The following is a 27193-nucleotide window of genomic DNA, read 5'->3' as shown; positions in this document are numbered from 1 at the left end:
TGAGCTCCCCCTAGTGGTGGTGTATAATCTGTATGTAGTGATCTCCTCCTAGTGGTGGTGTATAATCTGTATGTAGTGATCTCCCCCTAGTGGTGGTGTATAATGTGTATGTAGTGATCTCCCCCTAGTGGTGGTGTATAATCTGTATGTAGTGAGCTCCCCCTAGTGGTGGTGTATAATCTGTATGTAGTGATCTCCCCCTAGTGGTGGTGTATAATGTGTATGCAGTGATCTCCTCCTAGTGGTGGTGTATAATCTGTATGTAGTGATCTCCCCCTAGTGGTGGTGTATAATCTGTATGTAGTGATCTCCCCCTAGTGGTGGTGTATAATCTGTATGTAGTGATCTCCCCCTAGTGGTGGTGTATAATCTGTATGCAGTGATCTCCTCCTAGTGGTGACTGAGGAGATAATAGTCTGATATAATGGAACAATAGACACGACAAACCGCTCTATGAGAATCTCTAAAACAGGGTAGAAACTTTATTACATTATTTATTAAAACATTTAAGCAATTAGGAAAAAATAACAATGACAGACATTAGTGCATAGTCAGGATTACCAGCCTGCGAGCGTGCGTCTCCCCAGCACAATCCTGCTGTGCCGGAGCCCCCCCTCCACCGTATATTCACTATCTACACGGCACATACGTCTCCAGGGTGTCATGGCTGACCTGGTTAAACTGTATGTGATACTCGGATTCCCAAGGGATTCGCAGCCACTCGATGATGTCTTTTGGGATGGCAGGGTCCTCTGTCCACAGAAGCCACGCGCTCTCCTTCAGCTGCGTCTGTCAGGGGAAGAGACGTCATCAGTCACAACGTATTTGATCAGTTCTCACCCTCAAGTGCGACATGTAGATTCAAAGGTCTAAATTTTTTGCTCCGCTCCTGCAGTACCACTTTCTACCACTACACACTTTCCCATAGAAGTTAATGCAACAGCGCCACCCTACCAAATGCAACAATTAGGAAATTCTAGAACATTAAAACAAAAAATCCTCTAGAAAAAAAAACCAGGGGCCACTTCTGAAGATCTAGTACCCACCTGCCTGACTAAAGCAGGAGCTCTGTAGGTACTATGATCCCCGCTACATTATTGTCAGTCAATGCAGACTAATAGGGGGGGTCATTCATCGCCTCCATAAATCTGTACATTGTCAGTATTGATGATCATAGCCGCAGCGGCTTATAGTCTCCACCACCATAGACATACATTACATCAATGCATTTTATAGATCTGATCTGAAATATGTAAAGGAAATCTACCATAAAAATCCATCCTGATAAACCAGGGACATTACTCATAGATCCAGGCACCGGGACTGTGGTGTCTTCTTATGTTTATTATCCATGGCCTCCTTCCTTCTAACATCAACAATTATACTATGGTTATGAGCCAGAAGGGGTCTGCAGTTGTTACCAGAGCCCCCCTGTGCTGTAGCTTCACAGGCCTGTGAGATTAAATTATCCCAAGGGAGAAGTGAAGTGCTGGGAGAGTGAAAGGGGAGACGCAAGAGTTGCAGCGCAAGAGGGGCTCTGGCAATGCCACCAGAGCCCTTCTGGCTCATTAGCTGTAGCTTCACGGGCTGTTATACTGTGCAAAAGCACGCTTCCACCTTAGCCTGCTGTAATCTCATACAGCGAGAAGGGGAAATTGCTCATGCACAGTGTAACAGTTAGTGAAGCTACAGCACAGAGGGGCTATAGCACTACTGACTCATTAGAAATAATTTTTAAATGTGCTTTTAGAAGAAGGGAGGCCATGGATGACAAATATAATAAGATTACTCAAAGATCCAGGCACCATGACTGTGGTAATGTCCCTGGTTTATCATGATTGTAGTCCTGTAGAAGTGCACAAAGCTCTGCTCGAGTGCACCCGAGATCCATTCACATAAAGACATTTAGAGGACTTGCAGCCCCATGTGCTCCTCAATGCCAGGGGTCCTGGGGATCAGACAGACACTCACCCCTAATCCAGTGGATAGGACCTTGGGGATAATTTAGATGTGCCAGACAATCACCATAACATGGGCTCATCACATCCCTGGCAGGGTCAGTGCCATCTGTCCCCTGGGATCAAAGCGCTAACTAATAGCGGGTGGTGGGGTGTCTGCTGTATTATATTACTGAACATGGATGACATGGAGCTACCATAATACTGGACGATACCATCACAGTATGCAGGACCTGTATGATGTGTTACAATTTAGTACACTGGGACTGCACTGGCGGCCATATTGGTTGTCAGTCACTGCGGCCCGTTACCAAGTTATAACCTAATAAGATGAGGGCAGAATGAACTCTGACAACCCTTTAATTAGGAATCCTACAAGAATCTGTAGCTCCCTACACGTGTAATCTGCGCTCGTCCTCCCATCTCTCTGTAATGATCCTGTCAGCTCAATGCCAGGGAGGAGGCGGACAGCTCCGATAATCTGTAGCTGTCCGGTCGGCTGCCAGGAGAGACGATATATAACCGAGTAATCAGCAAGTGATGGGATTGGGAGCTGCCCCACAACTCACTGTATGGGGGAGAGCCAGGAGTGCAAGATACCGAACATCTGCCGGCATTGGGGAACGCGCCCCGCGCACATGATAAGAATACGGCTCGCTACCACTTTACCATTGGTCCTGATCCTGTGCTGCTTCATGTATAAACAGACAGAGTTTCAGCACCTTAGTGTCCCTAGTAATCTGCTCCAAGTGCACCAGGAGGAAGGGGTGTCCTCACACTGCTGTGCTCTTAGCTCTTAGGGGGTAGCATGCAACCAGATACCTGCTACAGCTTTTACTCAGAGGCGAGGGGCTGTAAAGCAGCTTATTGCAGAGAGCCTAGAGCACAGCAGTGTGAGGACACCCCTGCTCCCTAGTGCACTTGGAGCAGATTTGCTTAAAAAAAATATTTACATATTTAAGCAAATGTACAAAAGCATTTAAATATTCTTGTCCACGATTTTAGTTTCTGGAACTGTTAAGCGGCTTTCCAGCCCCTCGCCTCTGAGTAAAAGCTGGAGCAGCTATATATAACATAGTCAGAAATTTGGGGCCTGGTACCTCATTATAGATCCTGATGCGGAGGTGCTGGGGTGCGCGGGTGAATACGTGCACGGAGCTGATGCTGCTGATCTTCTGCTTCTCCTTCACAGTCACTTGTTTGGGAAGCTCCTGTGTTTCGTCTTCTCCTGCAGGGGGAGCCACATGCAGCCACTGATGCGTCTCCTCCAGAAGATACATGTGGGTGCGGGTGAGCAGTAGGGACACTGGGGCGGCCTCCGTGGCACCCTGTGCCAACACTGCTGGGGACGCCTTGTTACGTGTGAGGGGCTCAGCATTGGCGCAGGGCTCAGCGGCTTCACCGGAGGAGGCGTCCTCTGAAACAAGGAGAGAGAAATAACAGGAACTAAGTACATGCGTGTATGCACCATATGCGGCCACACCAGGTCACAGGGTCTATGGGCACCTCTGTATAGCAGGAGGATTACACAGAGATAAGCTACGCCACTGTATATAGACCCTGCTCATCTCTGCCATCAGCGGTCACTCATGACATTTTAAAGAATTTTTTACTTCTGTCAACCACTAAAAGGGGCATTACACTTCAATCTATTAATCAGAGGTGCCTCAGCCCGCCGCGGAGCAGCCCGCAGGCCCCCCCGCCGCGGAGCAGCCCGCAGGCCCCCCCGCCGCGGAGCAGCCCGCTGCAGAACCCCTTTAATATTGAGCCATGTGGCCCCTGAGTCTATTGTATGAACATGTCCAGGAGTAATAAGCTTTATACAGCGATATAATACGTTCCAGTGTGCGCCAAACATGATATAGTAACTATGTATCCCAGCGATTCTTTCTTAATAAGAGACACAATCAGAACCAACACAAGGACAACATGAGGAGGCGCACGGGCCGGGAGACGCCTCCGATTGCCAACTGATTAAGGACACCGAACCCTCAGTGTCAGAGGCCGAGATATCAGGAGGGGCCACAGATAACATCACACAGGATGAGGCTGCAGACCTTGACTTACCTCGCATGAAGAACGCCAGGATATAGCAGAACCCAGGGCGGCCGTCCACTCCAAGGCTGTTATGTAGGAGATGCCTGCAGCCGAGAAGAGAGATAAGGGAAGCGGCAGGCAGGTGCTCAGAGTGCAAGATAATATGCAAGACCAAATGTCAGGAGGACTGGAAAATATCCCCTTTAACTTCAATTCATTTAAAGGGGATGTGACATGTAACTGCATGAAACAGGATTTAAAGCGCGCAGCGATGTGTTCAGAGGAGCAGCAGTGATCATGCAAACCATCAAGTGAGATGTACATTGTAGATTAGATCTGTCCTTATTTGGATGACATTTGTCTTTTATAATAACTGATAGTCTCATAACATTACAAACTAATGAGATAAACGAATAATAGTGTTACTTACCATAGACGGTGATTCTCAGTCACCTCCTCCTGTGGGCTGTACTGCAGAGAGTTGCGATAACGTTGCGGCAGATCTGTCAGAGTGTCTGAAACCCAAGCACATTTTATGTTATACTTGGAAATATTTCCAATCATTAAATAAAACTACCTGCCTGCAACCACCACTAGGGGGAGCCAACTGCATATAAATGTCTACAGGTACAAAAGAACCCAATATAAAATCTGTATGCAGCGATCGCCTCCTAGTGGCCGCAGTAGGCATGTAACATAGTCTTATCTGGTCACCTAGGATGAGCTGGCTGAAGGATGTGCTGTATTGACTGTTTCGGGTCAGTAGCGTGTAGGCGGCTTCAGAAGGTTCAAACCCTAAATACAGACACTGCTGCTGGAGCCCGAGGTGTAGGTGAGTGAGGGAGGTGATCACATAAGAATCCCCCTGCTGTAGCCAGTCACAGGGTGGGCCTCTGAAAGAAAACAGCTCTGAATTAGTTTACAGAGGATTGCCCCATTTTTTTTGTCCACCATCTTGGCTTCTTTCTTCCCTCCAATGGTAGCCTTAATTTGCCACGATTCCTCTATCTTTGCTAGATTATGAGCACACTGCTAATCCACTCCAAGGGCCCAGAAGTTGTGTCCTCACACTGCTGTGCTCTGTGCTCTCTGCAATGAAATGCTCCACATCCCCTCTCGCCTGATTAACAGCTGTAGCAGGCTTCTGGTTAAGTACTACAGCAGTCACTGAGAGCACAAGGGAGAGGCTGCAGAGAGCTAAGAGCACAGCAGTGTGAGGACACCCCCATTACACTATAATCCTGATAGTCAAGGGCATATCCCATCACCTGCATACTCCAGTGATCTCCAAGAAATAGATCTTTTGATTGGACACCACAACAAGAGCCCAAAACTCTTCTGACTTCCCAAAACGAACCACAGGAACCTGAGGAAGAGGAAATAATTGGTAAATGGGATCGCAGCGACATGGAACCGCGATGACGTTCATGCCAAGGACTCACCTTCATGGAACATTGAAACTCCTCCATGTCTCCCCCCAGGATCTCCATGTCCAGGTAGAGCTTGATGCGGTGATCCACCAGCCGGAAATCTAAGGTCTGGTAGGAGTCTACGGGGACACATGGGGGTCATACACAGTATGGAGGAGGGAATACATGTCCTGGGGCTCCTCTATTGTATTACGTACTTGGACTGATGTCCTGTGATGGCACGCTGCCCTTGCTCAGGGGAGGGGTTGGTGTCCCGTACTTGTAGCTGCCGGTAAGTCCGCACAGGTTGACGTCTGGGGTACTGTGCCCATTGAGCATGTACCTGTCTCCATCTTCTTGAGGGCCGACGCAGCTGCTTCCCGTCTCTGAGCTGTTGTCTTCCCTCTCCCCCAGATAAAAGGACTTCTGCCCCTCGTCCGTAGAGCCTTCTGGTGACTGCCCTCCAGGAGAAGGGGTGCTGCCGTCTCCATCGTGGGGCAAGGGTGCCAGGATAACATGGAAACTCCCGCAGGATGGGCAGGCGGTGTGGTCTACAAAGAAGGAAGGGTCAAGCCTAAACACTTCAGAGGGGATTGAGTCCTTATTGTTATCTTGTGGGCACCACAAGCCCCACCCTAAACTGTCATGGGGGTGGAGCTTAAAGTTAATCTATCATCAAAATCCAGTATGATAAACTAGGGACACTAACTCATAGATCCAGGCACTGTGACTGTGGTAAACTTGTTATATTTGTTAATGCTAACGAGCCTGAAGGGCTCTGGGGCAATGTTACCAGAGCTCCTCTGTGCTGTATTTTCACAGGCTGTAACACTGTGCAGGAGCACTTCCGCACTTCCCACATCGGGCGGGGGTGTCAGGCGGTAGACAATGTAACAGTCTGAAAAGCTTCGGGACAGAGGGGCTCTGGCAATCCCCCCAGGAGCCCTTCAAGCTCATTAGCATAATTTTAAAAGTTGATTTTAGAAAGCAGGAGGCCATGAATAACAAATAGAAGACGATTACCACATTCACAGTGCTTGGATGTGTGGAGTAATATGTGGAATATGTAATTGGAAATGTCTCCCAGCATCCGGCTGTCACCTGTGTGGCCGTCACGATGGTCATGTAGCACCTTGGCTTCTGAGTTGAGGGCGACCCTGCTGTCCTCTTGTTGGCTGAATTCAGTCTTGCACTTTAAACACTTTAACTTGGGAGGTCCTTGTTCATCGGCAGCCATGAACCTCAGGTTCTCCTCCAGGGCTGGACGCAGAACTTTAAGAAGGGTCTGAACCACAACACAGGATAAATTAGATAAGCAACTGACCCGTTCATAATAACTCTAGTGCAATGCATTGTGGGATTAACATACCGCTATCAAAGGGGAAGTGACTACAGACAGTGCTGGGTATTGTCCCTGGAGATCTGTGTAATCAGACCTTTGTGTATGTTGTTAGTAGCAGCAGAACTGTGATGTATTATATTCCAGGATTGTAGCTTCTCAAAGTGCAGTGGGGTCGGGTCCTCACACTGCTGTGCTCTGAGCTCATACTGTCCATATAGTTACTGAGAGTCCACAATACGATCATACGTGCGGACAGAGATGTGTATGACATGTTTGTTGCCTGCAGTGCAAGACTTTTGAAATGAATGTTAAAAACAAGAAGAAAGGTCAGGAGTTAAAAATGCTAATTATTCACAGGGGAAATGGATATCGTGTCAAGACTGGTCAGCGAGCGAGAAGGAAGATCTGCAGCTTTGAACTTAACTTTGAGCTTTGTTCAGTGCCTGGTAATAAGAGGGACATGTCACTGCTTGTAGTCACCGCAGCTGTGACAGGACACCTTGTCATGTGCAGAACCAACCCTCCATGAAGATTGGAGATTTACACTTATAACCTAGAATTCTTTGTCATAACATTATATAACTACTATAATACTGCCCCCTATGTACAGGAATATAACTACTATAATACTGCCCCCTATGTACAGGAATATAACTACTATAATACTGCCCCCTATGAACAGTAATATAACTACTATAATACTGCCCCCTATGTACAGTAATATAACTACTATAATACTGTCCCCTATGTACAGGTATATAACTACTATAATACTGCCCCCTATGTACAGGAATATAACTACTATAATACTGCCCCCTATGTACAGGAATATAACTACTATATTACTGCCCCCTATGTACAAGAATATAACTACTATAATACTGCCCCCTATGTACAGGAATATAACTGCTATAATACTGCCCCCTATGTACAAGAATATAACTACTATAATACTGCTCCCTATGTACAGGAATATAACTACTATAATACTGCCCCCTATGTACAGGAATATAACTACTATAATACTGCCCCCTATGTACAGGAATATAACTACTATAATACTGCCCCCTATGTACAGGAATATAACTACTGTAATACTGCCCCCTATGTACAGGAATATAACTACTATAATACTGCCCCCTATGTACAGGAATATAACTACTATAATACTGCCCCCTATGTACAGGAATATAACTACTATAACACTGCCCCCTATGTACAGGAATATAACTACTATAATACTGCCCCTATGTACAGGAATATAACTACTATAATACTACCCCCTATATACAGGAATATAACTACTATAATACTGCCCCCTATGTACAAGAATATAACTACTATAATACTGCCCCCTATGTACAAGAATATAACTACTATAATACTGCCCCCTATATACAGGAATATAACTACTATAATACTGCTCCTATGTACAAGAATATAACTACTATAATACTGCTCCCTATGTACAAGAATATAACTACTATATTACTGCCCCCTATGTACAGGAATATAACTACTATAATACTGCCCCCTATGTACAGGAATATAACTACTATAATACTGCCCCCTATGTACAAGAATATAACTACTATAATACTGCCCCCTATGTACAAGAATATAACTACTATAATACTGCCCCCTATGTACAAGAATATAACTACTATAATACTGCCCCCTATGTACAAGAATATAACTACTATAATACTGCCCCCTATGTACAAGAATATAACTACTATAATACTGCCCCCTATGTACAAGAATATAACTACTATAATACTGCCCCTTATGTACAGGAATATAACTACTATAATACTGCCCCCTATGTACAGGAATATAACTACTATAATACTGCCCCCTATGTACAGGGATATAACTACTATAATACTACCCCCTATGTACAAGAATATAACTACTATAATACTGCCCCCTATGTACAAGAATATAACTACTATAATACTGCCCCCTATGTACAAGAATATAACTACTATAATACTGCCCCTTATGTACAGGAATATAACTACTATAATACTGCCCCCTATGTACAGGAATATAACTACTATAATACTGCCCCCTATGTACAGGGATATAACTACTATAATACTACCCCCTATGTACAAGAATATAACTACTATAATACTGCCCCCTATGTACAGGAATATAACTACTATAATACTGCCCCCTATGTACAGGAATATAACTACTATAATACTGCCCCCTATGTACAGGAATATAACTCCTATAATACTGCCCCCTATGTACAGGAATATAACTACTATAATACTGCCCCCTATGTACAAGAATATAACTACTATAATACTGCCCCCTATGTACAAGAATATAACTACTATAATACTGCCCCCTATGTACAAGAATATAACTACTATAATACTGCCCCTTATGTACAGGAATATAACTACTATAATACTGCCCCCTATGTACAGGAATATAACTACTATAATACTGCCCCCTATGTACAGGGATATAACTACTATAATACTACCCCCTATGTACAAGAATATAACTACTATAATACTGCCCCCTATGTACAGGAATATAACTACTATAATACTGCCCCCTATGTACAGGAATATAACTACTATAATACTGCCCCCTATGTACAAGAATATAACTACTATAATACTGCCCCCTATGTACAGGAATATAACTACTATAATACTGCCCCCTATGTACAGGAATATAACTACTATAATACTGCCCCCTATGTACAGGAATATAACTCCTATAATACTGCCCCCTATGTACAGGAATATAACTACTATAATACTGCCCCCTATGTACAGGAATATAACTACTATAATACTGCCCCCTATGTACAAGAATATAACTACTATAATACTGCCCCTATGTACAGGAATATAACTGCTATAATACTGTCCTATAGGAACAAATAGAAGAATGTCAGGTCTGGCTGTAAATGCTCTATGATGGAGTCAGTACGTTGCTGGACTGATCAGGACTTGTACGGTTGCAGTAACATTCCAATGATCAGACGTTGTCTCTTTACTATAACAAAGTGATGAGTTTTTCTTAGAATTATTGCATATTTGTCATCTTGCTGGGCGACTCCTGACCTTTACATGTAGGAAACAATCTCAATAGTACAATCAACTTTCTATACTTAGGTTTTCGACAAGTTAACCCCTAGTGGAGGCAACAAAAGTTTTTACAACTATGTGATTATCTAGCAGTAAAAATAATCACATGCTTGTGTAGACCCTTGCTGCCACCACTAGGGGGCAATTTGTGTACAGAGGCCTAAACTGGTCAGCTATTATCCCTGGAGAGATGTGTAATCAGACCTTTGAGTATGTAGTTAGTAGCAGCAGGACTGTGATATATCAATTTATATTCCAGGTACTCCAAGTCTGTCCTCAGACTCTTGCTCTTAGCTCTCTACATTGCGCTATTCCCTTCTGTAGTGAAGCAGTAGCAGGCTTCTGGTTGGCTACTACAGTAGTTCCTCAGGGCACATGGAGCAGCATTATGTCCTCTATGTAAAGCTCTCCCGAATATAATGGAGCTGTATAAATAAAGCTTATCATTTTTAATATTATCTATAAGCAGAGAGCACAGCAGTGTGAGAAGACGCCCCCAGTGTACCGAGAGAAGCTAAAAGCCCATATATCACAGTCCTGCTGCTACTAACAACATACACATGATTACACAACTCTCCATGGACAATAATTAACACTGGCTGCACTATGCATGATCATACCTGCTGACAAGTGATGTAGTGACTTTATCTGCCCCCCTCCAGGGGTGGATACCGTTACTCACCTTTACGGAGATGTCTTTTGTATTGTCCAGCACCACGTAGCTCACATTTTGCTTGTCCTCACATATGGAGTGAAAACTCAGCGTGAGTAACGGCAGCTCCTGCGCTTCTCCCTGTATAATAAGCAGAAGATGACACCCTTATACACAGGTCACGTCCGGTATTGCAGTTCAGGAATGAGAATACACACCTCCACATGCCTCATGATCAGTGGGGGTCCCTGTGGTCGGACCCCAGCACTCAGTCTCATGAGACACGTCATGCGAGTAATATGTATATATTGTACTCACATTCCAGTCCCATTGTGTGGGTGCAGTCTGGATGTCCCGTAGGCTCCGCAGATCTCTCCGTATTATCACCCGTCCTCGCTGAAGGTCGATCTCTAGGAGGTGCTGTCGGGTCACGCGCAGGAAGATCCATGGCCAGTCCGAGTTACGTGGCTGCCCGTCCACCACAGGGCACACGGTCACCGGGGAACAGACGGGATCTGGTGGAAAATATCATCACATGACACGAGCACAAGTGTCTGGCCACCCATGGGAGTCGTCTAGTGCTAAAGAGGTTCATCAAGTTGTGGAAACACCCTTTAACATTCATGGTATATCAGAATCACCAAAAATTCCTAGTCCCGTTCCTGGTAGAGACCTGGCATTAGCTGTGAGGAGACCCTGACAACCCCTTTAAGATGGGATCTATTATGCTGATGTCCCCCACATTACACTCACCTACTATAGAGTCGTCTTCTTCCTCCTCCTCCTCCCTGCTCCTCTCCTTCCGCTGCCATAGTCCATCCTCCAGGACATCCTCTATCTGTTCTATTAACACATCAGCGCCCGCCATGGTGTCCTCCTCTGGGCTGGGCGTCCTGCCCGAGCTGGGACTTGAACTGTCAGGGACATGGCGCTGGTTGTTGGCTACGCCGAGTGTCTGTTGCATCATAGGTGATGACAATGTGAAGAGTGGAGAGGGCCTGGGGGGGTCCGTGTTGCTCTTTTTGGGGTAATCTTTACTGAGCTCATCCTCCAGGTGCGATCGGTATTGCAGCCAGTCCACGCCAAACTGTTCCCGAAAACTGTCTGTGCGCTCAATGTCCTTCTGATGCTGCAGAACTTTTTCTGTAACTGGACAGTCATTAGGGCATTACAATCTGTGACGGAATCTGCATATGAATTTTATAATAGCTCCAGGGCTTCCCAATACACAGCCAAATATAGGATTATATTCCACCTGTAGCCACCAGTAGAGGTAGTTACTTTATAGCTCAATGGAAAAGATGTATGCACTTAGCTCCTGAGCTCCCTCTTGTGGCGATTTTACAGCAGGTGACGTTTTACAGATGCAGAACTCCTAAAGTAGATGGTTTTGTGATTTCCTTAAAATATGTTTTGTGATCATTAAATCCATTGCAATGACACAACCTTTGTATCTATTTACAGCCAGGTCCACCCCACCTTCCAAAACTCAAGTTTTTTAAATTGGGCTGTAATCATAGTTTCTGCAGTGCAATGCATTTGTGCTGATCGAGACTTAAAGGAGCTTTCCAAGGTCTTGATGCAAGACACTAGGTTGGAATTTAGGGAGATAGACAAAAACATCAATTCTACCCAACATCCTTGGGGAGATTTTATCACGATCTGGCAGGTAGGGGCTATTCCTGTCTGAACTGTGAAAGACCGAGAAGGAAAAACTTTAATAGACTCCCTTAGTTGTCAATCCTCAGTCTCTGAGAATGTAGCTTCACGGTAAAGCCGAGACACTAGATGTATTTCTACATCACATATTATGCTAATTTAAAGGGAACTTGTCATCAGCCCACATGCTTGTAAACTAGAAAAAGTAGCCAGAAAAATGAATTTATATCCTCGTTCTGCAAGTGCCGACCCTCATGGCCGCATCGTCACCCAACTACTCCTCCTTATCTACCTGTTCCCACATTAGGCCCTGTCTCCTTGTAAATTCCTCCTGGCCATTGTCTTGTCTTGTCTTGTCTTGACAGTGCGCAGATCATCTCTGCATCCGGCCCTATGCCTACCTAGAGGAAGTGGGCGCCTTGCGCATGTGCGCTTTTTTTTTTCTCAACGTCATCACGTTTCAGCTATCTAGCCGCGCTGCCATGTGAACGTGCACATGGTGGCAGTGGATGAGGGCAAATGCAGACGACACAGTGGGCAGATGGGGGGAGTCCACAAGAAGCCTCCAGATGCAGCTCCAGGGAGAGAAGGATGCATAGTTGTGAGACAATGTGGCTGTGAGGGCCGGCACCTTACCCCCACCCCTGACTGGATGCAGAAAGAGGGTGTAAGTGAATTTTTGGGCTGCAGGCAGCATTGGAACCTTATAAAAGACATGGGCAGTAGCCAGGAAACCAACCATCTAAGGTACTTTTTGTGCTTTACAAGTGTGTGGGCTGGTGACAGATTCCCTTTAAAAGAGTTGTCTCACCGCACTGACATGAAGACTGCATCAGCCTCTTTGTGAAAGAAAAAGATATTTGCTTCTAGAATCATAATCATTATCAATCATGTGTTATTTCTGTACAATTTATTTAAAGGAAATCTACTATCAAAATCCATCATGATAAACCAGTGACACTTACTCATAGATCCTGTAGCTTCACAAGCTGTTACACTGGGCAGGAGCACATCCCCCCTCCCACTGTGTGAGATAACAACAGGCAGAGGGAGTGGTGCTGAGACGGATAAAGGGAGACAGTCTAATAGTCTGTGGAACTTCAGCACGGAGGAGCTCTGGTAAACACCTCGGTGGCCCTTCTGGCTCACTTGCATAATTTTAAAAGTGGATTTTGGAAGGAAGAAGATCATTTATAACAAATATAAGAAGATGAGTAATGTCCCTGGTTTATCATGATGAATTTTGCTGGGGTTTTTCCCAACGAAGGAAAGTTAGGCCCTATCCACGGGATAGGGCCTAACTTGCTGATTAGTGGGGGCCTCAATGCTGATACCCCAGCAAATCGCAAAAACGAGGGGCCTGTCGGAGCAGACGGCTGCACATGACCGTTCTGCTCCATTAATCTCTATGGAGCTGATGGAGATCGGTGAGCGCACCTCCATAGAGATTAAGGGAGCAGAACAGTCACGCGCGGCCAACGGATCCCTCGTTTTTGCAATCTGCGACAATCTCAGCACCGAGACCCCCACTGATCAGCAAGTTAGGCCCTATCCCGTGACAGGTTAAATAAATAAGGCCAGTGCACATTTTGCCCACAAGAGGGCGTACATTTTTTTTTTTTTTAAATGACAGCATGTGTGGTTTGTACTGACCGACTGGTTGGCTTCGCTGCTCACATTCACTATCACTCCGCTCAGAGATGCTCGCCCTGCGGACTTTGACCTGTCATAGATGAGAAAAAAACAAGAATTAATTATACAAAAGATACCTCAGTCCATTCAACCCGTTTTATTGCCCTGGGCTTTGAATCAAACTTGACAAACAAAAATTATCTTGATAGCAATAGAATTTTTTTTTTTTTTCATTTTTTAAAAAAAAGAAAATATACAGAAACAACGCTTTCAAGTCTCTCCACTGTGCTCTGAGTAACTACTTTAATATTTCAACAGATGTCAGCTACAGCTTTCACTCGGAGCAAAGAGGAAGGATTCAATGTAGAAAGCCAAGAGCACAGCAGTGTGAGGACACACCCCCAGTGCATTTGGAGAAGCTACAATCTTGCAATATAAATCCATATTTCACAGTCCTGCTGCTACAAACATCATAAAAAAAAGTTTGTTTATGTTGTATGGTGAGGTTTTTCTGTAAGCACAAGCAATAAACGCTGAGCTGTGACAGTCTATGGATGTGCCCTTACCTTGGACTTCTTGCGCGGAAGGCGTTTGGTGCCGGTTTTCTCAGAAGCGGAGCAGCTGTCTGTCAGATCCCCGGTGCAGGAACTTTCTGTTGCCGAATTACACGGCTGAGGAATCACAGCCCTTTCTCTGAACACGGGGGCATTCTGTCAGGGGGGGGACAAGATTCTCATGTAATAGACATCACGTGACTTCACCCCAAGCTTTTACCATCACCATTTTATCCAAATATGTAATATAGTAAATCCACAGAAATACAGAGTTTAAAATTGGGTACAGATCTCATATAATCAGCTTCCATTGCAACGATAAAATGAGCAAGTACATCTGCAGTGTAAAGCATGGTGGACAGAACTTATGAGAATATAAGCTTGTATCTAATGGACATGGACCTTCTCACCATTGTCTCCAGTCTGGACAGAGGCTTCCCATCCAGTAAAACCTGACAACACAAAATAAAAGTAATAAGCATAAACTGTGTAAACAGAGTCTTGTAAGATGACAGATGTAGGAGGAGATGCTACTTACCCTGCCCAAGGCTTTACGGGACAGATGCCGGGCTACTAATACATGGTAGTCTCTATGGAAATACATCGGATTACCCTCCAGGAAGAGCTGCAAATACAGACACTATTCAGACTATGCTGCTGCAGCACACACTGTCATATACAGTCCAGGAGCTCATCCTGTGGCTGATGTAGAAGAGCACAGTTTGTTAAATTTTATGTAATGATTTGTTGATGTGATTTCCTATAATTACAATAATATAAATACCAATAAATTTAGAAAAGCTACAGCCACGGGGACCCCATCCACTTCAGTGATACATAGCAAACATCGGAGAAGAGGCAAAGGCAAAAGATAGAATTCTGGCCTTTTGTCCCCACCAGATTATGCAGCAACCACTAGGGGGAGCTCACTATATATAGATTATATAGTTACCACTAGGGGGAGCTCACTACCTACAGATTATACACTACATACAGATTATACACCACCACTAGGTGGAGCTCACTATATATAGATTATACAGTCACCACTAGGGGGAGTTCACTACATATAGATTCTACAGTCACCACTAGGGGGAGTTCACTACATATAGATTTTGCAGTCACCACTAGGGGGAGTTCACTACATATAGATTTTGCAGTCACCACTAGGGGGAGTTCACTACATATAGATTTTACAGTCACCCAGTCACCACTAGGAGGAGTTCACTACATATAGATTCTAGAGTCACCACTAGGGGGAGTTCACTACATCTAGATTTTACAGTCACCACTAGGGGGAGTTCACTACATATAGATTCTACAGTCACCACTAGGGGGAGTTCACTACATATAGATTCTACAGTCACCACTAGGGGGAGTTCACTACATACACATTATACACCACCACTAGGGGGAGATCACTACATACACATTATACACCACCACTAGGGGGAGATCACTACATATAGATTCCACAGTCACCACTAGGGGGAGTTCATTACATATAGATTCCACAGTCACCACTAGGGGGAGTTCATTACATATAGATTCTACAGTCACCACTAGGGGGAATTCATTACATATAGATTCTACAGTCACCACTAGGGGGAGTTCATTACATATAGATTCCACAGTCACCACTTGGGGGAATTCATTACATATAGATTCTACAGTCACCACTAGGGGGAGTTCATTACATATAGATTCTACAGTCACCACTAGGGGGAGTTCACTACATATAGATTCTACAGTCACCACTAGGGGGAGTTCACTACATATAGATTCTACAGTCACCACTAGGAGGAGATCACTACATACACATTATACACCACCACTAGGGGGAGATCACTACATATAGATTCCACAGTCACCACTTGGGGGAATTCATTACATATAGATTCTACAGTCACCACTAGGGGAAGTTCATTACATATAGATTCTACAGTCACCACTAGGGGGAGTTCATTACATATAGATTCCACAGTCACCACTTGGGGGAATTCATTACATATAGATTCTACAGTCACCACTAGGGGGAGTTCATTACACATAGATTCTACAGTCACCACTAGGGGGAGTTCATTACATATAGATTCTACAGTCACCACTAGGAGAAGTTCACTACAGAGTTTCATAGCAGACACTCTGAACTCGGTTAAAGAAACTCTTGAGAAATTCTGTAACCTAAATGCAGATAAATCTTTTTTCTAAGTATTTTAGTGTACCACGGGGGTGGCCATGTTGTGTGGTACACCAGCCCCGGCTTACTTTCACTAACCAGCACCTAACACTGAGCACTGATTGAATGACGCTGCACAGCTCCCCTTGTGATGTGCATTTCTCTGCATTCTGGCTTATGCTGCAGGAATCTTCACCCACCGGGGCTTTTACAGGCTCCACAGAATTACAGGATGTATGGCCAGAATTTAGACCCCTGATATGGCGGCCCCTTTGTCTCTATATGGACATTACCTGCCTAAGGTTCTTCAGCTTAGACAACCCTGTAAGCTGCGAGTGCTCCAGGAGCAGATTGTAGGACAAATCCAGATGCTGCAAACTGTACAGATGCTCCAACCCTGCAAAGATAGAAGACAATAGCTACACGGCTCCTGTATAATAGCGTACAGTATACAGGCTGTACACACATGCACTGACCGCTGGTGCTGGACAGCTGGTTGTGTCTCAGGATGAGCGTGTGAAGCCGGGCCGAGGACTGGACACTCAGCTCTGGGATGGATGTTAAGAGGTTACAGCCCAGGTTCAGATACTGCAGCTCAGATAGAACCTAGAACAATAAGGAAGATAAAGTGTGCAAATAAGGACAGCCTATAGGATTGTGTGACCACCCCACCCCCACGTGTAGGACTGTGACAAACCCCCCCACTGTGTGTAGGAATGTGTGACCACCCCACCCCCGCGTGTGTACACAGCAGCCATATGACCAGGTCACAGGTCTCACCTTTAAATAAGGGCCACAGTCTTTGATGAGATTGTGACTCAAGTCCAGGATCCTCAGACTATTCAGCAATTCCTAGAAGGTGGAAAATACCATCATTAATCCAAGAAAAACCTGTTAGCTGTCAGTGAATGGAAAACTTTACATTCAGAGACAGTAAGACTTTCAACCTTTGAACAGCTGAGGGTTTGTTGCAGTTGCATCCAGTCTTGAGACCCACCACACCCTAATGAGCTAAATACATAGGCATAAATTTCTCTCCTGCCCATATGGTTTGTTACAATGTATCAGTACAGGATAACATTTAAGATTGGAGTTGTAGCTGCTTAGCTAAGTTGACTGTGTGTTCTGGATACAATTCATCAAACTCTCAGCTGTGAGAATTAATACCAGTTTTATGGTCTGTCTCTGGTAGGACCTACACATCTCCCCGTACAAATGCATGCTCAGTGCAACTAGGAGTGCATGTATTACCAGTAACGACAGGGGATTGGGGCTGTCACAGGCTCCCAGAGCCCTTATGCCTTGATTTTAGAAGGAAGGGAGTCATGGATAACAATGCTACGAATTAAGCCCCCCACAAGATACAAAGCAAGTCATTTAAAACCTGCCAAACCTGTTGCAGACCCAATCCCTGGAACATCAAAAAAAAAAAAAACCCCTGAAAAACATGTAATGTCATGTGACCCCACACCAAACAACTATTGAAGGTGTCCTCCATAAAACCATTTTAGGTCTGCATATCAGGCCATGACAGTGTGATACGTCCTCCGTTATCTTATCTAATGTGGAATGGACGGAGACACAAAAATCTCTGTCATAAAAGTCCACAGCTGCCACACACCAGGTCAGAGGCCGGTCACAGACACGGCTGGGGGGTCGTTACCTCAGAAAACATGGTGCCCAGAGGAGACGCTTCTACTTATATTGATAAGGACAAAGAAACACAACATCTGTATAAACACAAAATGTTTAGCTATGTTGATAAGACTCAACATATCGATAACCCCTAGGGGTGCAAGCTTTGGTCCCCTAGTTACTATAACAGGCCATGAGAGTACTTGGATGCCATAACATGTCCAATTCTTCCTTCTCCTAACAAAACCCATCATGGGGGCACACAGAGGAGTCACTCAGTCTTACTTGAAAAAGGCTGACCGTCTCTCTAATGTGAACAGAGGCCTTATCATATAATATGTGAGGTTAGGCCTTGTTTATCAAAAAAAATGGCCATCTTTGCCACAGCAACCAATCACAGCGCAGCTTTCACTGCTCCTACTCCTCTAGAAAGATGAAAGCTGCGCTGTAACTGGTTGCTAGGGGCTAAAACAGAAGTTTCTTGGTTTTGAGGCCTAGACGGCCTACATGAAGGCAAAACTCTCAGCTGCTAAAGCAACAAATCACAGAGCGGCTTTTATTTTACCAGAGCAGTTGAAAAAGTGAAAGCTGATCTCTTACTGGTTAATCTGGGCAACAAGGAGTCCATTATTATTATTAGGCCGTTTAGTTGAACAAGGCCAAAATGTATAGGAATATACTAAAAAACACAACAACGTCAAGTATATGGGCCCCACACACCACCTCCAGGCTCTCTCACCAGGGACTGGTCCAAACTGTGGATTGTGTTGTAGCTGACATCTAGAGTGTGCAGCTCCAGCCATGGCAACGCAGAACTCAGATCCCCGCCACATAGAGAGATCACTTCCTGAAGGGAGGGAAAGAACGTGATAATTATAGATCTGGAGACCCTACAATGGGGGAGTCTGTTTGAACAGCCCCATCTACACACAGTAAAATTAGCCATACCGTACAGGTCAACTATAAGAGAGTTACAGAGACTGTGAAGGATAGCCCCTGTTTACGCAACTCTTGACCACCTTAAGAGTGGTGGAGATGGGGGAGTTGCCTCTCAGCCATAAAAACCTGAGATGAAATAACCCTGCGTAATCCATGCACGTTCAGTTTGTGTTTAATTAATATACAGGCGGTCCCCTACTTAAGGACACCAAACTTACAGACAATCCATAGTTACAGACAGACCCCTCTGCCCCCTGTGACCTCTCTGAATGCTTTACTATAGTCCCAGATTGCAATGATCAGCTGTAAGGTGTCTGTAATGAAGCTTTATTGATAATTATTGGTCCCATTACAGCAAAAAATGTTTAAAAGCCAATTCTCACTGGGGCCAAAGATTTTTTTTTTCGTCTGGATCTACAATTATAGAATATACAGTTTCGACTTAAATATAAATTCAACTTAGGAACAAACCTCTGGACCCTATCTTGTATGTAACCCGGGGACTGCCTGTACTGTATTAAAAAAAAAAAAAAAAAAATTCCCTGAACTAATTTTACTCAAATGCAGAGTCTGATGGCCCCTCCACTCACCTCCAGGCTGGTGATGCATCGAGAACAGATGAGAACCTCGAGCTGTGAATAGACAAACCTCAAGCCACGCAGACAGTGTGGGGGGAGGCATCGCAACTGTGAAGGGAACAGAACAGTCAGTATAGCAGAGTCATATAGTGATACAAAAATAAAGCAGTATCCGGAATGCTCCTATGCTCCCCCTAGTGGTGGCTGCAGGAAGATGGAATTTAATTTATAACTGTGCAGATGATTTTGGGCTATGTGTCAGAAAAACGAAGCTCTTCCTAAAAAAAAAAACGCCTTCAGAAAAATAAATGTATTAAACTAATATAATTGTCTGTGTTGCCAGCGATTATCAGTAAACCTTAATTCTTTAACAGTTAAGGGTTTGATGCAGTTGTATTTAGTCTTGACATTCCCTTGTGAACTAAATATAATAGAATGAATCTCCTTCCAGCCCATATAACCCCTTATCGTATTTATAGTTAACCATTAATTCAATTATATTATCTGAAAACTATAATTCTCACCTCCAAAGACCTTATAGACTTAAAGGGAAAAATATTCACATCAAACTGTCGGGGACACTCGGGAGGATGAATAAGCTGTAAATATAAGAAAGATTGCAACGTGAGCATTGTAACTCCTCCAAGAGCCTTATCACATTTCCTGACATTGTCACATCTCTCACACAGCTCGGTTTTCCAGTTAACTATACGTCTCACGTCACAACATTATTATGCAAGATCTTGCGCAACCGGTAACATAATACAATATCGTTATTCAGTGATGTTCAATAAAAAGAGGCGGTGGGGCTGTGACAACTTATCGTGTAAATAAGATGCCGTCACTAAGAAGTCTAGCAAGAACAGTGGACAATATGAATCTGCAAGAAAACAGTGAGGGACCAACCTTCAGGGAGGGAGTTTTCTGTAACACATCCAGAAGGAACTGTGTGCGCAGAATGGGGACATTGTCCGCTGGATGAGTGGGAAGTGCCTGGAACCCAGTTCCTGGTCCGCGAGGAAACAGCTGTTCAAACAGGCGGGTGACTACTTGTAGGCAGGGGGTGAGGAGAGTCAGGACGTGGCTACCATCCAGCACAGTGTCCCCTGCAACAAAACATGACACTCTAAGGCACAGAAACAATGTATGTTGTAACAGTGTTAGCCAAGAGCACCAACTAACCCCAGAGCTCAGCTAGGTGAGACTTAATGGCCCAGATTACCTGGATCTCTTTGAGCACCAGTACTACTGTAACCTTAAATGGCCACCCCTGCCAGCGCAGAGACGGGCCGGGCCCACCCCTGCCAGCACAGATGGGACGGGCCCACCCCTGCCAGCGCAGAGACGGGCCGGGCCCACCCCTGCCAGCGCAGAGACGGGCCGGGCCCACCCCTGCCAGCGCAGAGACGGGCCGGGCCCACCCCTGCCAGCGCAGAGACGGGCCGGGCCCACCCCTGCCAGCGCAGAGACGGGCCGGGCCCACCCCTGCCAGCGCAGAGACGGGCCGGGCCCACCCCTGCCGGCGCAGAGACGAGCCGGGCCCACCCCTGCCAGCGCAGAGACCAACACACTCTAAGACCCACACACAAACACATGGGTCTAGTATTTTCACCCACCATGGTCCCGTAGAAGCTGAGAAAGTCCTTGGACCATGGACTCCGGAGCCTCAGGCTTCATTTACCTGAAAGATAAAGGAATTTAAAAAAGTTTTCATGAAAATAAAAGATCGTAAACCGTAGAAATAAGGACATTACCAAAGGTTCCCCAATATCTCACTGTCCAAAATGGTTCATTTCCACAAAGTGTCTTTAACTGAAAAGCCCAGTATATGACAACAGTTGTCTTACCGGAGACGTTGTGGGATAGTTGTGGTTCGCAGCTTTGATATGATGCTATGCTGTATAATAGCTATGAAATTTCCTCACTGCGGGACTAATAAAGGATTATCTTATGTACCACTGTGAATGCACCAGTCAGCAAGCGCTGTTCTCACGCTGAAGAGAGGCCAATACAGGCAAAGCTCTCCTGCGCCATTCAAAAGAAGTCATCTTGGACTGATACAGACCATGACATAGCAAGAAACTGGAGATCTTCCCCATTTCCAACCTATTTAAAGGGATTACCCAATAGAGATGGGGCACTGGTGGAATATGCACATAAATGCATGTCAGGTGACACTGCTGCTATCTGAAAGCTAGGAATCATGATGAAGATAAGGCATGTGAGGATCACATGTCTCACACCATGTTTAGACCTATTCAGTGTCTTTAGAGATGCATTACACAGGACTGACTGTCCAAGACATATGTGAACATAATTTAGACATGAATATAACAGTTCAGCATTTCCCATTATAAAAACACATATATTAAAACAAATAAAAAGCTCATAACGTTGGCATCCCCTTTAAGCGTGATAATTTAAGATGAAAAGTTACTCTAAACAGGCTGAATCATGTTAAAGATTAGAAAGCTGCACCTTTGCAGATTCTCTGCTTTCTGTCAATAAAAAAAAAATCTGTAAATCTCTAAAGATCCGCTACATTGTAACAGCCATGGAAGAGATCTGCATTGCTGCAGGGTTCACATAGAAGGGATAAAATAGTAGCACTGCTTGCTGTGGAGTGGATCAGGATCCATTTACTAAGCACAAGCACAGATCTTGAACACAAAGTAGATTAGAGCGCCGAATTACTAATTGTATTGATCTAAAAATGGAAAACTCCTTCGAATAAGCAAATCATCATTTAAGCATAAATGTTAATATCTATGAAATGTGATGCGGCTCTGCTCAGAAAAATAAAAATCACATTAAAAAGTAAATAATCAACAGGAATGGAAGAATCCGATCGTGTAATTGCATTTGCATCACAACAGGATCTGACAGTTTCACTTTCCAGATACACAGAGATCTTCTATAAGGCGTTGCCCTCCCAGCTCACCTAATCCACAGCCACACGTTGCTCGGTGTCCAGTCTCCGGTCACCTGCAGCTTCCTGGCTGCTTCTTTCTCCTAAATTTACCCCCGTCTCTTCCCCTCTGTCCAGCTGTATCACTGCCACACTTCCGGTTTCTATTGCGTCTTATGGGAGTGAAGCCAGTCACTAGTACACCCGCCTGCCAAGCATCACAGAGAGTAACGGGTTAGAGGAGGAGCGTCCAATATCCTGTCTCCTGACTTGAATCATAGAGTTGGCTCAGTGCAGCAAGCAGGACACCGGCAGACATTCCTCCAAGACATCATAGAGAGCAGGAAATTAGAGAAAGAGCGTCCGGCCTGTCTTCTGATATTTACCATAAAGTTCAGTCAATACAAGTTCACCCGCCTCCACAGCATCATAGAGCGCAGGGTGGAAGGGGAGGAGCGGCCATTCTTTCCTCCTGTCTCCGGCTCCTTACCATGGAGTACCAGGAAAAATAAGAGAATTTATTGAATAAGTTTTCATTTCTGCATCCGTAAGGAGTCTGCAAGCAGTGACCTTCATGCAGCCTTTAAAAAACTACAACTCCTAACATGCCTTAGCAGCGGTGATGGTTATATAGCGTATATACCATTTAGTGGATATTCAGATAAATAGTTAACTTTGCTGTTTGCAAACTTGGGCATTTTTTTGTGTTTTTCCGTGAAGGTTAGTATGATTTAATTTTTGTGCATTATCCTGTTTGCAAAACCAAGATCAAGTTGTGCGCCTCTTCCTAGTAGGAATTGGCCCTAAACCGATCCCTAGAACAAACCTAAGCGCCACTTTTTTCTTTCCTTTACGGTATTATAGGGAATCGTCTGAATTGTTTGCATTTTGGGTCAGTTTAAGGCAGAAAACATGTCAATGAGACCGGTAGACCGCGTCCTCCTGGCTTGGCTCGTTTATAGAAGATTTGGGAAGCGCCGAGTGGCAGTGAAGGAGAAACCGAAGAGAGAAATAAGGATAGAACCGAAGAAGAAGAGGCGGCTGTGGGTCCATCCTAATATCTCACATCGCATCAGCGGCGGCCACTTTCATACGCTTTATTCTGACCTACGAGAGGACCCCGAAAGGTTCTTTAGCTTCTGTCGCTTCTCCATTCAGACGTTTGACAAGCTACTGGAGGAGCTGCGACCCGGACTCACCTTCCAGAACACCAATATGAGACGATGTATTACCCCGGAGGAGCGGCTGATCGTAACACTGAGGTGAGAACATATAGTATTGCCACATGGCCCTGTACTATATACAACCACTTTACCTGATGCTGTCACAGGTTCCTCTTACAGGGCTGAGGGGTTTCTTAGTAGTCATTAGGTTCTTCTCATTCACTGCAACGCTAAACCCAGGGCCGGCACCAGCAGCAGGTATACCCGGGCATGTGCCAGGGCCCAGAGATTCTGGGGGGCCCCACACGGCCGAATCTCAGTCCCCAGCAGCAACCCTGATAACACCACTTGGAAATAATAAAATTAGGAAAATTTTAGTTTCTGAATTTGCCATGCCCCCACGTGAGTTCACTGCAAAGCGGCCCACAGGGGTTCTGTAGCCAAGGGGTCTACTGATACCTGGAGCCGACCCTGACTGAACCCCCATCTTCACAGGCAATTGTGTCTATATGTAGGCTCCCTAGTTGCTATCGATGGTAGTCCTAATCGGCATTAAAGGAGTTGGACTCTGAAGAATTCACACATTGCAGTTAAAACTGCATCATAATCAGTTTTGAGGTGGTTTTAGGCGCAATTTCTTATTTATACAATAAATGTGATTCTACTTTTTATAAGTTTCCCTTTCAAATTGTGATTCATTTTTTCACATAATGTCTTTCTCCTGTTAAATGAATAACATTGCATCTTTAACCACATAAAAACAGTTTGTGATGAAATTTCAACTGCAACGTGTGAATGCTCCCTTACACAGGATCGGGGATAACAATCTGATAAAAGAGGAGGGCGCTTCATCGTGTAAATATTCAATGTTAGTCACGCTGTATGTCCTTCTTGGCTGCCTCACCTGGACTGGTTGTGCTAGTGGGCACAACTACTGAGATTTTTGGTCCTGCTGCCTTGTCTAGGATCACTTAAATCCGACTGATGTAATGAAAATCAATAGACAAATGGACGGCGCTGGAGCCCCAATTAATCCATAGACCTCACATATTTATTTCTTTTATAAAATTCTTAAAAAAACAACGCGTTTCTCGCTCGTACCAATTGCTTCATCTATTGTATATAAACAGATTACACCTGATAATGGGTCTTATTGTCACTTGACTAAAGGCTATTTTTAAAAGTATTGATAAATCATCCGGCCATATCTAAATCACATGTCAATTTCGATGGGGCTACAACTGCTGGGACCCCTATTAATAACAAGAACGGTGGTCCGGTGCTCACTCATTGAGTAAAACCACAGGTCTGATTGGTAGCTTGTATGCAACAATTTTTCATTTTTACTCTTCATAGAAGTTACTCCAGATTTATTATGTGCTAGACAGATTTATAAAGTGCGACTTTGCGAAGAGGTGCAAGTCCAATTCAGTTTTGGAAACCTTTAGGAACTATTTGTGCCAAATTTGCAGCTATTGTGCAACTAAAAAGTCACATATCCATTGCAGACATTAAAGGCATTGTCCGGGACTTTAGGGTCCTCCCGCCCCCCCCCCCCCCCCATATGAGTGGTTTTGTTGGGGTCTGTAAAAACAAGTCGCTATACTTAAACTCCCTCTGACATTGTGGTTCAGCAGAACCTACTAGTCTCTGTATGTACACAAGAGGAGCAGCGGTGACTTTGCATCCATGGCTCGTTCCCACAGACAGAACTTGGAGTGGGGGTGCTGGCTATGGATGTGCATCACAGCCGCTCTTCCAGCAAAATATGTTAGGGCCCTGTTTACATTACAGTAATTGTGGCCATGATCTGGGGTCCAGTAGAGCTTTAGGGCAACCGGTCATGGTGCGGTGAGCAAATAGTGTCCGAGGTGGGAGACCGCTCGTCTTTCAGTGGAAAGTAGTAGGGTGAGAAGTGCTCACTTTTCCTTCATTCTTTACCTGGCCTTGTGCACGCCCTGTATCTGGGTAAGTACACAGCCATGTGAGGCCTAAAAAACTCATAAGACATTGTCATTCTGATAAAGCAGCCCCAATTTCTGTGCACTTAGGGATTACTATATTGTTATTGGCCCCGTTGCCAAATGGTAAGAAGCCACCAAACAGGAAGGGGATGCACACAATCAAGACATGGATGTTTATAGATGCCTCATTGTACATTTTTATTTTTTAATTTTTTTTAGGTTCTTGGCGACTGGGGATTCATTCACTTCCCTTCATTTTGAATTTTTGGTGGGTACATCGACCATTGCTGGGATAGTCCGCTCCACCTGTGAGATCATATGGGAGAGACTGAAGGCCACTGTCATGCCCAAGCCTACAGCCCAACAATGGATGGAGATAGCTGATGGGTTTTATAGCGCTGCAGAGTTTCCCAACTGCGTTGGGGCTCTCGACGGCAAACACATCCGGGTCAAGAAGCCACCGCACTCTGGGCCCAATCAACAGAAGTTTAGGCAGTGGTCTTCTCTAGTGCTACTGGGTATTGCTGACCACAATCACCGCTTTGTCACTATAGATATCGGATCCTATGGATGCGCCTCTGATGCGTTCAACTTCAGGGCTTTCAGAACGGGTCAGCGTATTATAACGGAGCAGCTTGACATCCCTGGACCAAGGAAACTGCCCGGGTCATCTGGCCCCCCAGCCCCTTTTGTAATTGTGGCTGATAAGAACTTCAGTCTCAGTACAAATGTCATGCGCCCGTTTCCACGCAGGGGTTTAGATGAAAGGAAGCGCATCTTCAATGGTCGCCTTGCTAAGACCCACCAGTTTGTCCAGTCCGCCTTTGAGATGCTTGTCAATAAATGGCGGATATTTATGTCACCCATCCAGATGGACCCCGCAAACGTGAACACTGTGCTAAAAGCATGTGTGATCCTGCACAACTACTCCCGGATTTATGACTCTGATCTGGATCTGGAGGCGGCAGGGGGCAACGCAGCATCACCTGCTCTAGATCAAGCGCCGCCTGCAAGGCCGGGGACATCGGGACTGCGCATCAGGGACATGTACACAGAGTATTTCCTGACACCTGAAGGAGCCGTGCCATGGCAGGAGGAACATGCACAGTGATCAAGATGATATCCATCGCTGCCTCTGGATGTACAGTTGTTTAATCATTGTGATTATTTTATTGGCAAAATACTCTTAAAAACACTAGGGTTTGGTCTTGTATATCTGTTAATAATAGTTCAGCATCTTTTTTTTTTTTTTTTTTTTAAAGAACCTATATGGTAACATGCATGCCTTCCAACAAACTTGCTTCCCACTTACTCCACATAACATAGATTGCACCTTACCATGTGAACTACGTAAAACACACAGGATAAGTAATGTCATGTATGTTCACAGTGACTGCACCACAAGTAGCAGAATAGTGAGTGCAGCTCTGGAGTATAATACAGGATGTAACTCAGGATCAGTACA

At 44.8% G+C, this 27193-nt stretch overlaps 2 protein-coding genes across 2 annotated transcripts; one reads left to right on the top strand and one right to left on the bottom strand.

Annotated features, from left to right (window-relative positions):
- Positions 1–452: 452 nt before the first annotated feature.
- STK11IP (serine/threonine kinase 11 interacting protein) lies at positions 453–22941 on the bottom strand. Its single transcript, XM_072122289.1, has 25 exons — positions 22635–22941; positions 21310–21374; positions 20600–20799; positions 20218–20292; positions 19706–19801; positions 18916–19023; positions 17322–17393; positions 17018–17147; positions 16835–16938; positions 14901–14987; positions 14773–14814; positions 14375–14518; positions 13830–13899; positions 11271–11666; positions 10836–11032; positions 10548–10658; positions 6506–6689; positions 5623–5955; positions 5438–5544; positions 5264–5361; positions 4710–4888; positions 4426–4510; positions 4026–4099; positions 3059–3375; positions 453–789 (listed from the first exon to the last, which is right to left on the bottom strand). Exons 2-25 carry the CDS (start codon positions 21368–21370, stop codon positions 631–633), a joined length of 3429 nt encoding a protein of 1142 aa, XP_071978390.1. The 5' UTR covers positions 21371–21374; positions 22635–22941; the 3' UTR covers positions 453–630.
- On the top strand, positions 22827–27193 carry LOC140075891 (uncharacterized). The gene is made up of 3 exons (XM_072122290.1): positions 22827–23321; positions 23466–23863; positions 25948–27193. Exons 2-3 carry the CDS (start codon positions 23514–23516, stop codon positions 26837–26839), a joined length of 1242 nt encoding a protein of 413 aa, XP_071978391.1. The 5' UTR covers positions 22827–23321; positions 23466–23513; the 3' UTR covers positions 26840–27193.

The sequence above is a fragment of the Engystomops pustulosus genome, chromosome 8, assembly GCF_040894005.1.
Source record: "Engystomops pustulosus chromosome 8, aEngPut4.maternal, whole genome shotgun sequence".
Lineage (NCBI taxonomy): Eukaryota > Metazoa > Chordata > Amphibia > Anura > Leptodactylidae > Engystomops > Engystomops pustulosus.
Note: the sequence above shows the minus strand (reverse complement) of the source record. Positions and strands in the feature narration are given on the sequence as shown.

Bases quoted from the DNA above. Each gene is read 5' to 3' on its own strand.
- STK11IP (XM_072122289.1), bottom strand. From the start codon at position 21,370: ATGAAGCCTGAGGCTCCGGAGTCCATGGTCCAAGGACTTTCTCAGCTT. The intron at 19,802-20,217 runs GTGAGAATTATA...TTCCCTTCACAG, and splicing joins AGTCTATAAGGTCTTTGGAG to TTGCGATGCCTCCCCCCACA. The intron at 11,033-11,270 runs GTGAGTGTAATG...ATTTTCCACCAG, and splicing joins AGAAGACGACTCTATAGTAG to ATCCCGTCTGTTCCCCGGTG.
- LOC140075891 (XM_072122290.1), top strand. From the start codon at position 23,514: ATGTCAATGAGACCGGTAGACCGCGTCCTCCTGGCTTGGCTCGTTTAT. The intron at 23,864-25,947 runs GTGAGAACATAT...AATTTTTTTTAG, and splicing joins CGGCTGATCGTAACACTGAG to GTTCTTGGCGACTGGGGATT.